Genomic DNA, 13243 nt, shown 5'->3' with positions numbered 1-13243 from the left:
TCTAGTCACATCCAAAGCTGCACTGACAGATCTGATGGTTTCCTGTTAGAGACCAGGATGTGAGATCACGTAGCTCTGCTGCCCCCTGCAGGTTTACATAGCAGGATATTAATGTTGTTGCTGGTTGTTCTGCCTGGTATCCCGCTGTATGACTCGCCTCAGTTTCCTGTTGCGCAGGTCACAGTGACAACCATAGGATACGGGGATAAAGTTCCACAGACCTGGATCGGGAAAACCATCGCTTCCTGCTTCTCCGTCTTTGCCATATCGTTCTTTGCTCTTCCAGCGGTGAGTACCATCAGCGACCAACTCCATGAGTATACAGAAGTGATCAATGTAGGACAGAAGAGAGGTTACCGCTTCTAATGTGTTTAGCTCACAGAGGATTGTCTGGGCTGGATACATTGTAATAAACTAGAAGGAAGCAGGCTGATGTGTTTAGCTCACAGAGGATTGTCTGGGCTGGATACATTGTAATAAACTAGAAGGAAGCAGGCTGATGTGTTTAGCTCACAGAGGATTGTCTGGACTGTATACATTGTAATAAACTAGAAGGAAGCAGGCTGGTGTGTTTAGCTCACAGAGGATTGTCTGGGCTGGATACATTGTAATAAACTAGAAGGAAGCAGGCTGATGTGTTTAGCTCACAGAGGATTGTCTGGACTGGATACATTGTAATAAACTAGAAGGAAGCAGGCTGGTGTGTTTAGCTCACAGAGGATTGTCTGGACTGTATACATTGTAATAAACTAGAAGGAAGCAGGCTGGTGTGTTTAGCTCACAGAGGATTGTCTGGGCTGGATACATTGTAATAAACTAGAAGGAAGCAGGCTGGTGTGTTTAGCTCACAGAGGATTGTCTGGGCTGGATACATTGTAATAAACTAGAAGGAAGCAGGCTGATGTGTTTAGCTCACAGAGGATTGTCTGGGCTGGATACATTGTAATAAACTAGAAGGAAGCAGGCTGGTGTGTTTAGCTCACAGAGGATTGTCTGGGCTGGATACATTGTAATAAACTAGAAGGAAGCAGGCTGATGTGTTTAGCTCACAGAGGATTGTCTGGACTGGATACATTGTAATAAACTAGAAGGAAATGTGCTGATGTGTTTAGCTCACAGAGGATTGTCTGGACTGTATACATTGTAATAAACTAGAAGGAAGCAGGCTGATGTGTTTAGCTCACAGAGGATTGTCTGGGCTGGATACATTGTAATAAACTAGAAGGAAGCAGGCTGATGTGTTTAGCTCACAGAGGATTGTCTGGGCTGGATACATTGTAATAAACTAGAAGGAAGCAGGCTGGTGTGTTTAGCTCACAGAGGATTGTCTGGGCTGGATACATTGTAATAAACTAGAAGGAAATGTGCTGATGTGTTTAGCTCACAGAGGATTGTCTGGACTGTATACATTGTAATAAACTAGAAGGAAGCAGGCTGATGTGTTAAGCTCACAGATGATTGTCTGGACTGTATACATTGTAATAAACTAGAAGGAAGCAGGCTGATGTGTTTAGCTCACAGAGGATTGTCTGGGCTGGATACATTGTAATAAACTAGAAGGAAGCAGGCTGATGTGTTTAGCTCACAGAGGATTGTCTGGACTAAATACATTGTAATAAACTAAAAGGAAGCATGCTGGTGTGTTTAACTCACAGAGGATTGTCTGGACTAAATACATTAAAACAAAGTACCATGAAGTGTGCTGATGTGTTTAGCTCACAGAGGATTGTATGGACTGGATACATTGTAATAAACTAGAAGGAAGCATGCTGATGTGTTTAGCTCACAGAGGATTGTCTAGACCGGACACGCTGTCAGGCAGGATACATGTTATACCTCTAATGAGTTTAGCTCACAGAGGATTGTCTAGACCGGACACGCTGTCAGGCAGGATACATGTTATACCTCTAATGAGTTTAGCTCACAGAGGATTGTCTACACCGGACGCACTGTCAGGCAGGATAAATGTTATGACTCTTATGAGTTTAGCTCACAGAGGATTGTCTAGATGGGAAGCATTGTCAGGCAGGATAAATGTTATACTTCGTTTGTGTTTAGCTCACAGAGGATTGTCTAGACCGGACACACTGTCAGGAAGGATGAATGTAATACCCTGTATGTGTTTAGCTCACAGAGGATTGTCTAGACCGGACGCACTGTCAGGCAGGATAAATGTTATACCTCTTATGTGTTTAGCTCACAGAGGATTGTCTAGACCTGATACAGTATAACAGGCAGGATAAATGTTATACCTCTTATGTGTTTAGCTCACAGAGGATTGTCTAGACCGGACACGCTGTCAGGCAGGATACATGTTATACCTCTAATGAGTTTAGCTCACAGAGGATTGTCTACACCGGACGCACTGTCAGGCAGGATAAATGTTATGACTCTTATGAGTTTAGCTCACAGAGGATTGTCTAGATGGGAAGCATTGTCAGGCAGGATAAATGTTATACTTCGTTTGTGTTTAGCTCACAGAGGATTGTCTAGACCGGACACACTGTCAGGAAGGATGAATGTAATACCCTGTATGTGTTTAGCTCACAGAGGATTGTCTAGACCGGACGCACTGTCAGGCAGGATAAATGTTATACCTCTTATGTGTTTAGCTCACAGAGGATTGTCTAGACCTGATACAGTATAACAGGCAGGATAAATGTTATACCTCTTATGTGTTTAGCTCACAGAGGATTGTCTAGACCGGACACGCTGTCAGGCAGGATACATGTTATACCTCTAATGAGTTTAGCTCACAGAGGATTGTCTAGACCGGACGCACTGTCAGGCAGGATAAATGTTATACCTCTTATGTGTTTAGCTCACAGAGGATTGTCTAGACCGGACACACTGTCAGACAGGATACATGTTATACGTCTTATGTGTTTAGCTCACAGAGGATTGTCTAGACCTGATACAGTATAACAGGCAGGATAAATGTTATACCTCTTATGTGTTTAGCTCACAGAGGATTGTCTAGACCTGATACAGTGTAACAAGCAGGATAAATGTTATACGTCTTATGTGTTTAGCTCACAGAGGATTGTCTAGACCTGTTACAGTGTAACAAGCTATCAGGACAGGGAAGAGATTTATGCTTCTAATGTATTGACTCGCGGAGGATTTTACATTGTAACAAACCGTCAGCTGTGAGGAATATAACAGCCACAGTTCTCTCCCTGATCTCTTTTTTCTCATCTCTTAGGGGATTTTGGGCTCTGGTTTCGCTCTTAAGGTTCAGCAGAAGCAAAGACAGAAGCACTTCAATAGACAGATCCCGGCAGCGGCCTCGCTGATCCAGGTACGGTACGGGTGGTGGAGGGGATGAGGGCCGCAGAGTATCTCACCTTACTGACTGTCTCCCTGCAGACTCTATGGAGGTGTTACGCTGCTGAGAAGTCCTACAGCTCCACAGCCACATGGAAGATCTACCTGACTCCTCCGGATCAGGGAAACAAGACGGCAGCGGCGCCGCTCAGCCCGGGCACACGGAGACAGGTCTGGGCATTCCTGCCAGCCTCAACCTGCACACTCTATGAACTCCAACTCCCAGCATGCCCTGCTGCCAGCTCCTGTAGAATATCCTGCTTCTGAACTGTCTGGTGACTGAAATTCCTTGCTCTTCCCCCAGAACAGAAGATGTAAGAAGAAGACCAAGTCTGTGCACGAGGCCCTGGTCACCCCCACCAGCCCCACGCTGGCCCCGCTGTGCCTGTCCCCCATCCCGCCGAGCCCCAGAGGGGGCGCCCCCCCGGAGAACGCGCTGTCTGTACCTCACATCACCTATCAGCGCAGCGAGGGCGAGAAGAGAGACATGAACTTCCAGGGGCCTACAGGTAGGGGGCAGACGTGTGCTGCATACAGATGAGTATATAACCCAGAGATACTCCGCTATATACTCCTCCCTGCTTTCACCTTCTGTCTCTCTCTCTCCTGCTCTTCTTCCTCCCTGTAATAGGTCGCTCTCGATCTTGGTCCACCCTCTCTATCTGCACGTCCATTAACTCCACAGTACAAGGTACAAGTGTACGGCAAATCCTAAAAAGAAAGTAAAATCTCTTCTTCTCTGTTCACATCCAAAGCTGCATTCGCAAACTTCTTTCCTGTTACTGTTGGTTAGTGCATTAAGGGAGCTTAGATTGCACATAACCAATTAGAGCTGAGCTTTTAAGTCACATATCTGACAGCAGGATGGAACTAGACCAGTGCACTGAGGGAGCTTAGACTGTTAATCAAAGGTCACATGACTGACAGCAGCATAATACTAGACTAGTGCAGTTAGGGGACTTAGATAGCATAAAGAGCCTAGATAATTAGTTATATCTGAGCTGCTGTCTGACAGCTGGGTGTAACTATACTAGTGCATTGAGGGAGCTTAGATTGCATTTACCCATTTAGCGCTGAGCTGTTAGATCACAAAGATAACAAGGGGTGGAGCTAGACTTGTGCATTGAGGGAGCTTAGATTGCATTTACATATTTAGCGCTGAACTTTTAGATCACATAGATAACAGGGGGTGGTGCTAGACTAGGGCATTAAGAGAGCTTAGATTGCATTTACCACTGAGCTGTTAGGTCACATATATAACTGGGGGTGGAGCTAGACTAGTGCATTGAGGGAGCTTAGATTGCATTTACCCATTTAGCGCTGAACTGTTAGATCACATAGATAACAGGGGGTGGTGCTAGACTAGGGCATTAAGAGAGCTTAGATTACATTTACCACTGAGCTGTTAGGTCACATATATAACTGGGGGTGGAGCTAGACTAGGGCATTGAGGGAGCTTAGATTGCATTTACCCATTTAGCGCTGAGCTGTTAGGTCAAATTTATAACTGTGGGTGGAGCTAGACTAGGACATTGAGGGAGCTTAGATTGTATTTACCCATTTATCACTGAGCTGTTAGGTCATATATATAACTAGGGGTGGAGCTAGGCTAGGACATTGAGGGAGCTTAGATTGTATTTACCCATTTATCACTGAGCTGTTAGGTCATATATATAACTAGGGGTAGAGCTAGGCTAGGACATTGAGGGAGCTTAGATTGTATTTACTCATTTATCACTGAGCTGTTAGGTCACATATATAACTGGGGGTGGCGCTAGACTAGTGCATTGAGGGAGCTTAGATTGTATTTACCCATTTAGCGCTGAGCTGTTAGGTCATATATATAACTAGGGGTGGAGCTAGGCTAGGGCATTGAGGGAGCTTAGATTGTATTTACCCGTTTAGCGCTGAGCTGTTAATTCAGATGTCGACCAGCATGTGGAGCTAAAGTTATTTTTTACACAAATTTATCTTCTATTCTATTACCTATTTATTTGTCCCTTTAAGCCTTAGTATCCATATAGAATATCATTTCATCATGACTTCTACTCCAGTCCCTACCAAAGCTTCAGGCAAATCCCCTCTGACTACCATTGGGAATCCATCAGCACTGCCCTAATAGACACGGCCTTATATTCTATAATCTGCTATTTTCTGGGAGATGTAGTTCTTCCAGGCGTCTGTACACTGCAAGCTGAAAACACTACGTCTCCAAGAATGCAGTGCAGCAGATTGTGTGCTGAGCAGGAACCAATAGAATTCAGCTTTGGCTGTGATTGGAGTATTGTATAAGTAAGCATTTAACCCTTCATTGCCCTGCAGGGAGGAGTCGGCCGGGTGAATCTCTGCCGGATATCTCCAGGACTAATAGCTACACTGATGACATGGACGCCATGAGCGAGGAGAGCCCACTGCCGGCGGTAACAGATTTAGCACAGTAAGGCTCAGGCAGCTGTGGGTGGGGGGTGACATTGTGCCAGTATCTGTTAAGGGGCACTAAGTCAAAGCGGCATGCCCCATGGTACAGGTCTATTCCTATACTAATGCATAGTATGTACAGCCATAGCCCAGAAACAGCACCTCTCATGTCTGTGATGGCCGTATCCGGTATTGCAGCTCATGGAATGCACCTGAACTGAATATAAAAGAGCTGCAATACCAGATACGGCCACATTGACAGAAGTGGCGCTGCTCCTGGATAAAAGTGAGCCAGTCAACCTGGACCTTTTGCTCAGTGCCCCTTTAACCCTTTAAATGTGTGCCAAGCCTGATGTCCGCCCGGTGTAACCATTCTTCTTTGTCTCCCCGGCAGCAGTATGAGCAGGTGAGGGTGTGCGCAGGCAGAGGCTGTGTAAAAGTGGAACGCGGATCTGTCCATAACCACTTTCTAATAGGCTTTGTGCCAGTTCTTTACCTTTTGCAAGATCTCTGCTTGCTGTCAGTGAATGGGAACATCCAAGTCCTGCTAATGCTCTGTGAGCTAAGTGCAGCTGCATATATATATATATTCTTACAGCAAGCAGAGATGGTGGAATAAGGAGAGGGGGATTGGGATTATGTAGAAGCAGCTGTAAATAATCCACTTTCACACATGGACTCCTGCAGGTGTGCGGTAAGTGTGCCCCGAGTGTGCATGCAGTGTTGTGTACCCTCAGCCGTACTGTGTGTGAGTGGCCACAGGATCAGGCTATTCCATTTTACAGCTGTGAGACCTGGACCCCATTCCTCTATGGTCCTACTGAACTGAATATAGGGAACTAGATTCAATTCATTGGGACCACCACTAGGGGGAGCTCACTGCATCTGATCTCATTCCTGTATCCCCATCTGATGGCAGACAGGTGGTTTTCATGTAAATCGGTAAATGTGAGTGTCCACATTTGTGTGTGCTGCAGTACTGACCTGTGTGTGTGTGTTTCTGTTCTGCAGTACTGACCTGTGTGTGTGTGTGCGTTTCTGTACTGCAGTACTGACCTGTGTGTGTGTGTGTGTTTCTGTTCTGCAGTACTGACCTGTGTGTGTGTGTGTGTTTCTGTACTGCAGTACTGACCTGTGTGTGTGTGTTTCTGTTCTGCAGTACTGACCTGTGTGTGTGTGTGCGTTTCTGTACTGCAGTACTGACCTGTGTGTGTGTGTGTGTGTTTCTGTTCTGCAGTACTGACCTGTGTGTGTGTTTCTGTTCTGCAGTACTGACCTGTGTGTGTATGTGTGTCTGTGCTGCAGTACTGACCTGTGTGTGTCTGTGCTGCAGTACTGACCTGTGTGTGTATGTGTGTCTGTGCTGCAGTACTGACCTGTGCGTGTCTGTGCTGCAGTACTGACCTGTGTGTGTATGTGTGTCTGTGCTGCAGTACTGACCTGTGCGTGTCTGTGCTGCAGTAATGACCTGTGCGTGTCTGTGCTGCAGTACTGACCTGTGCGTGTCTGTGCTGCAGTACTGACCTGTGCATATCTGTGCTGCAGTACTGACCTGTGTGTGTCTGTGTTGCAGTACTGACCTGTGTGTCTGTGTTGCAGTACTGACCTGTATGTGTCTGTGTTGCAGTACTGACCCGTGTGCCTGTGTTGCAGTACTGACCTGTGTGCCTGTGTTGCAGTACTGACCTGTGTGTGTCTGTGCTGCAGTACTGACCTGTGTGTGTCTGTGATGCAGTACTGACCTGTGTGTGTCTGTGCTGAAGTACTGACCTGTGTGTGTCTGTGCTGCAGTACTGACCTGTGTGTGTCTGTGCTGCAGTACTGACCTGTGTGTGTCTGTGCTGCAGTACTGACCTGTGTGTGTATGTGTGTCTGTGTTGCAGTACTGACCTGTATGTGTCTGTGTTGCAGTACTGACCCGTGTGCCTGTGTTGCAGTACTGACCTGTGTGTGTATGTGTGTCTGTGCTGCAGTACTGACCTGTGCGTGTCTGTGTTGCAGTACTGACCTGTATGTGTTTGTGTTGCAGTACTGACCCGTGTGCCTGTGTTGCAGTACTGACCTGTGTGCCTGTGTTGCAGTACTGACCTGTGTGTGTCTGTGCTGCAGTACTGACCTGTGTGTGTCTGTGCTGCAGTGCTGACCTGTGTGTGTCTGTGCTGCAGTACTGACCTGTGTGTGTCTGTGCTGCAGTACTGACCTGTGTGTGTCTGTGCTGCAGTACTGACCTGTGTGTGTATGTGTGTCTGTGCAGCAGTACTGACCTGTGTGTGTCTGTGCTGCAGTACTGACCTGTGTGTGTCTGTGTTGCAGTACTGACCTGTGTGTGTCTGTGTTGCAGTACTGACCTGTGTGTGTCTGTGCTGCAGTACTGACCTGTGTGTGTCTGTGTTGCAGTACTGACCTGTGTGTGTCTGTGTTGCAGTACTGACCCGTGTGCCTGTGCTGCAGTACTGACCTGTGTGTGTCTGTGCTGCAGTACTGACCTGTGTGTGTCTGTGCTGCAGTACTGACCTGTGTGTGTCTGTGCTGCAGTACTGACCTGTGCATGTCTGTGCTGCAGTACTGACCTGTGTGTAATCTTCCTGCATGTCTTGTTTGCACAATTATCCTGAGAATTATCAGTAATCCGGCCATCACAATGCTGAGCCCCCCCGGCCGGGTAAGATCCCCCCCCCCACTCTCCGCCTCCCATTACCAGTACTAATACCCCCATTATGATGTCACTATTGATGTGTTGCAGACTGACAGACGCGCACCGGACGGCAGTGAAGGTCACCCGCCGCATGCAGTACTTTGTTGCCCGCAGGAAATTCCAGGTACCGGGAAAGTGAAGCTTCCTGCAGTGCTAGAGTATTCTAGAGCAGCTTCTCCTGAGCTCCCAGCATCCTCTGCTGGTTCAGTGTCTGCACACTGCTGTAACAGTCTGTCTGCTCAGGGTTCAGTGAGTCCAGTTGCAGCTTTGGCAGTGACTGGAGTAGAAGTGATGATAGATAGCAGAGTGATGTCATCCATATCCCCCCGCCGTCCCTGATATATCTCTCTATGGTTCCTCTCCTCCCCACGCTGCCAGCAAGCTCGCAAACCCTACGACGTCCGGGACGTGATTGAGCAGTACTCCCAGGGTCACCTGAACATGATGGTGCGGATCAAGGAGCTGCAGAGAAGGTGACGGCACGAATCCTGTGGGGGGATAAGTGTATGGGAGAAGCTCTGCTATATATATATATATATATATATATATATATATACTGCCTGCTGTCAGTGAATAGAAAACCTGTCCTGCTCATCTCCAGGAGAGCGGTGCTGCTCACTGACATGAAGCATGGCGTCAGGGCTGCAGGCCGCTCTCCTGGCTCCATATTTGCTATGACTTCTTGTTCTCGTTACAGACTGGACCATTCCCTGGGCAAACCGGGCCTCTTCCTGCCAGGTATCTCAGCCATGTGTGTATGTCATGTATCCGAAGAATCAGGGGCCCGAGGGCCGTTATACCAGATAGGTTGTATAAACTGATCTGGACCCAGAATATACGGAAAAGAATAAATAGGTTCATAGGCCCCCCCCCCCCCGCGCCAGGTCCAGGGCTACATATTGTGTCCATGATACTGCAATACACAGCCTACAAAATACTGCCATAGAGCGCACACATCATACCGCCATAGAGCGCACACACAATACCGCCATAGAGCGCACACACAATACCGCCATAGAGCGCACACATTATACCTCCATAGAGTGAACACATCATACCGTCATAGAGTGCACACATCATACCGCCATAGAGTGCACACATCATACCGCCATAGAGCGCACACACAATACCGCCATAGAGTGCACACACCATACCGCCATAGAGTGCACACATAAAAATACCATAGAGTGCACACACCATACCGCCATAGAGTGCACACATAAAAATACCATAGAGTGCACACATCATAGTGCCATAGATTATACTCATAATACTACCATAGAGTGCACACATAATACTACCATAGATTATACACATAATACTACCATAGAGTGCACACATAATACTACCATAGAGTGCACACATACTACCATAGATTATACTCATAATACTACCATAGAGTGCACACATAATACTACCATAGATTATACACATAATACTACCATAGAGTGCACACATAATACTGCCATAGATTATACACATAATACTACCATAGAGTGCACACATAATACTGCCATAGAGTGCACACATAATACTGCCATAGATTATACACATAATACTACCACAGATTATACACATAATACTACCATAGATTATACACATAATACTACCATAGATTATACACATAATACTACCATAGAGTGCACACATAATACTACCATAGATTATACACATAATACTACCATAGAGTGCACACATAATACTACCATAGAGTGCACACATACTACCATAGAGTGCACACATAATACTACCATAGAGTGCACACATAATACTGCCATATATTATACACATAATACTGCCATAGATTATACACATAATACTACCATAGATTATACACATAATACTACCATAGATTATACACATAATACTACCATAGAGTGCACACATAATACTACCATAGAGTGCACACATAATACTGCCATAGAGTGCACACATAATACTGCCATAGATTATACACATAATACTACCATAGATTATACACATAATACTACCATAGATTATACACATAATACTACCATAGAGTGCACACATAATACTACCATAGATTATACACATAATACTACCACAGATTATACACATAATACTACCATAGATTATACACATAATACTACCATAGATTATACACATAATACTACCATAGAGTGCACACATAATACTACCATAGATTATACACATAATACTACCATAGAGTGCACACATAATACTGCCATAGATTATACACATAATACTACCATAGAGTGCACACATAATACTGCCATAGAGTGCACACATAATACTGCCATAGATTATACACATAATACTACCACAGATTATACACATAATACTACCATAGATTATACACATAATACTACCATAGATTATACACATAATACTACCATAGAGTGCACACATAATACTACCATAGATTATACACATAATACTACCATAGAGTGCACACATAATACTACCATAGAGTGCACACATACTACCATAGAGTGCACACATAATACTACCATAGAGTGCACACATAATACTGCCATATATTATACACATAATACTGCCATAGATTATACACATAATACTACCATAGAGTGCACACATAATACTACCATAGAGTGCACACATAATACTACCATAGAGTGCACACATAATACTACCATAGATTATACACATAATACTGCCATAGATTATACACATAATACTGCCATAGAGTGCACACATAATACTACCATAGATTATACACATAATACTGCCATAGATTATACACATAATACTACCATAGAGTGCACACATAATACTACCATAGAGTGCACACATAATACTACCATAGAGTGCACACATAATACTACCATAGATTATACACATAATACTACCATAGATTATACACATAATACTACCATAGAGTGCACACATAATACTACCATAGATTATACACATAATACTACCATAGATTACACACATAATACTACCATAGAGTGCACACCTAATACTACCATAGAGTGCACACATAATACTGCCATAGATTATACACGTAATACTGCCATAGATTATACACATAATACTACCATAGAGTGCACACATAATACTGCCATAGATTATACACATAATACTACCATAGATTATACACATAATACTACCATAGATTATACACATAATACTACCATAGAGTGCACACATAATACTACCATAGATTATACACATAATACTACCATAGATTATACACATAATACTACCATAGAGTGCACACATAATACTGCCATAGATTATACACATAATACTACCATAGATTATACACATAATACTACCATAGAGTGCACACATAATACTACCATAGATTATACACATAATACTACCATAGAGTGCACACATAATACTACCATAGATTATACACATAATACTACCATAGATTATACACATAATACTACCATAGATTATACACATAATACTGCCATAGAGTGCACACATAATACTGCCATAGATTATACACATAATACTACCATAGATTATACACATAATACTACCATAGATTATACACATAATACTGCCATAGATTATACACATAATACTGCCATAGATTATACACATAATACTACCACAGATTATACACATAATACTGCCATAGATTATACACATAATACTACCATAGAGTGCACATATAATACTACCATAGATTATACACATAATACTACCATAGATTATACACATAATACTACCATAGAGTGCACACATAATACTGCCATAGATTATACACATAATACTACCATAGATTATACACATAATACTGCCATAGATTATACACATAATACTACCATAGAGTGCACACCCGTATGCTAGAGTGCCGTATAGTCTATATAATAGCAGATAATCGAGCGCTTTTCTTCTCCCTAACTGTGATCCTCCTCTCCGCAGAGAAGGGAGTGGATAAAGGCTACTACACGGTGGGATCGCGGCTCATGCGTCTGGAGGAGAAGGTGCCACGTTCTTTTTTTTCATCTGGTCATTCTTAAAGGGGAAGTCCACCTTCATGAATGGCTGATTTTGTCTCTGTGAGGTGTGATTCCCCTTTAAGCTGCAGCCCATCTGTCTCGATGAGCCCCCCTAATATCAGATGTTGTGTGTGATCCCCCGGACCCCTCGCCATCCCCCTCCCTGGCACAGTTACATTTTCCCAGGATGAGGACCCAGCCTGGCACAGGGAGGGCAGAGCAGGGGACACCGCACACTCCCCCTCCGACCATTTGCCTCTTGTTCCCGCAGCTCAGAGACCCTCTTGGGTGTTTCATTGTGGGGTCTCGCTGGCTACTGAGCTGGCACAAGGTCTGCTCACTTGGCAGTGCCAGGCGGGTCTGGGCAGCGGCACGGGCTGAGTGCGCCCATTGTCTGAGCGTCCTGGAATCAGCCAGACGCCCAGCAGAACGCGGCCCCCCATCACCGCAGCATAATGAGCCCCTCTAATTATTCTCCTGTCCCCGGATCACCCCTGGAGAGTGTCAGCATGGCCGCCCGCTGGGGGCAAACCAGGACAAGCTTAGATACATCAGGGCTGTATCACAGGGTAGGATAAGATACATTAAGCAGGCTTAGATACACTGAAACAGCATTGTACATTATAGGTTTAGATACACTTGGCTGAGCAGACAGTATCACGCGATAAGCTAAGATACACCAGGACAGTATCACAGAAGGAAGGCTTAGATACAAACATAAACTGACAGTATCACACATGATGGGCTTCAGTGCACAGTGGCTCAGTAGGCAGGATCAAACAAGATTAGATACACCCCCAGCAGGGAGTATCACGTGATATACTTAGATACACAGATT

The 13243-nt window shown here is 44.6% G+C and overlaps 1 protein-coding gene across 5 annotated transcripts in view; it reads left to right on the top strand.

Annotated features, from left to right (window-relative positions):
• LOC138788037 (potassium voltage-gated channel subfamily KQT member 1-like) overlaps positions 1 to 13243 on the top strand; it is a 53098-nt gene that overhangs the window by 38081 nt on the left and 1774 nt on the right. For 3 of the 5 annotated variants that reach the window (XM_069965494.1, XM_069965518.1, XM_069965502.1), the window contains 10 exons: positions 178 to 288; positions 3206 to 3301; positions 3370 to 3498; positions 3632 to 3836; positions 3959 to 4018; positions 5650 to 5764; positions 8489 to 8564; positions 8819 to 8913; positions 9138 to 9178; positions 12329 to 12390. In XM_069965494.1, coding sequence (XP_069821595.1) covers positions 178 to 288; positions 3206 to 3301; positions 3370 to 3498; positions 3632 to 3836; positions 3959 to 4018; positions 5650 to 5764; positions 8489 to 8564; positions 8819 to 8913; positions 9138 to 9178; positions 12329 to 12390 — 990 coding nt within the window. The remainder of the gene's footprint in view (positions 1 to 177; positions 289 to 3205; positions 3302 to 3369; positions 3499 to 3631; positions 3837 to 3958; positions 4019 to 5649; positions 5765 to 8488; positions 8565 to 8818; positions 8914 to 9137; positions 9179 to 12328; positions 12391 to 13243) is intronic. The other 2 variants (XM_069965528.1, XM_069965509.1) reach the window with 2 other exon arrangements.

This window comes from Dendropsophus ebraccatus, chromosome 1, assembly GCF_027789765.1.
Source record: "Dendropsophus ebraccatus isolate aDenEbr1 chromosome 1, aDenEbr1.pat, whole genome shotgun sequence".
NCBI lineage: Eukaryota > Metazoa > Chordata > Amphibia > Anura > Hylidae > Dendropsophus > Dendropsophus ebraccatus.
The sequence above is the reverse complement of the archived record's forward strand: the minus strand, read 5'-3'. Positions and strand labels throughout refer to the sequence as shown.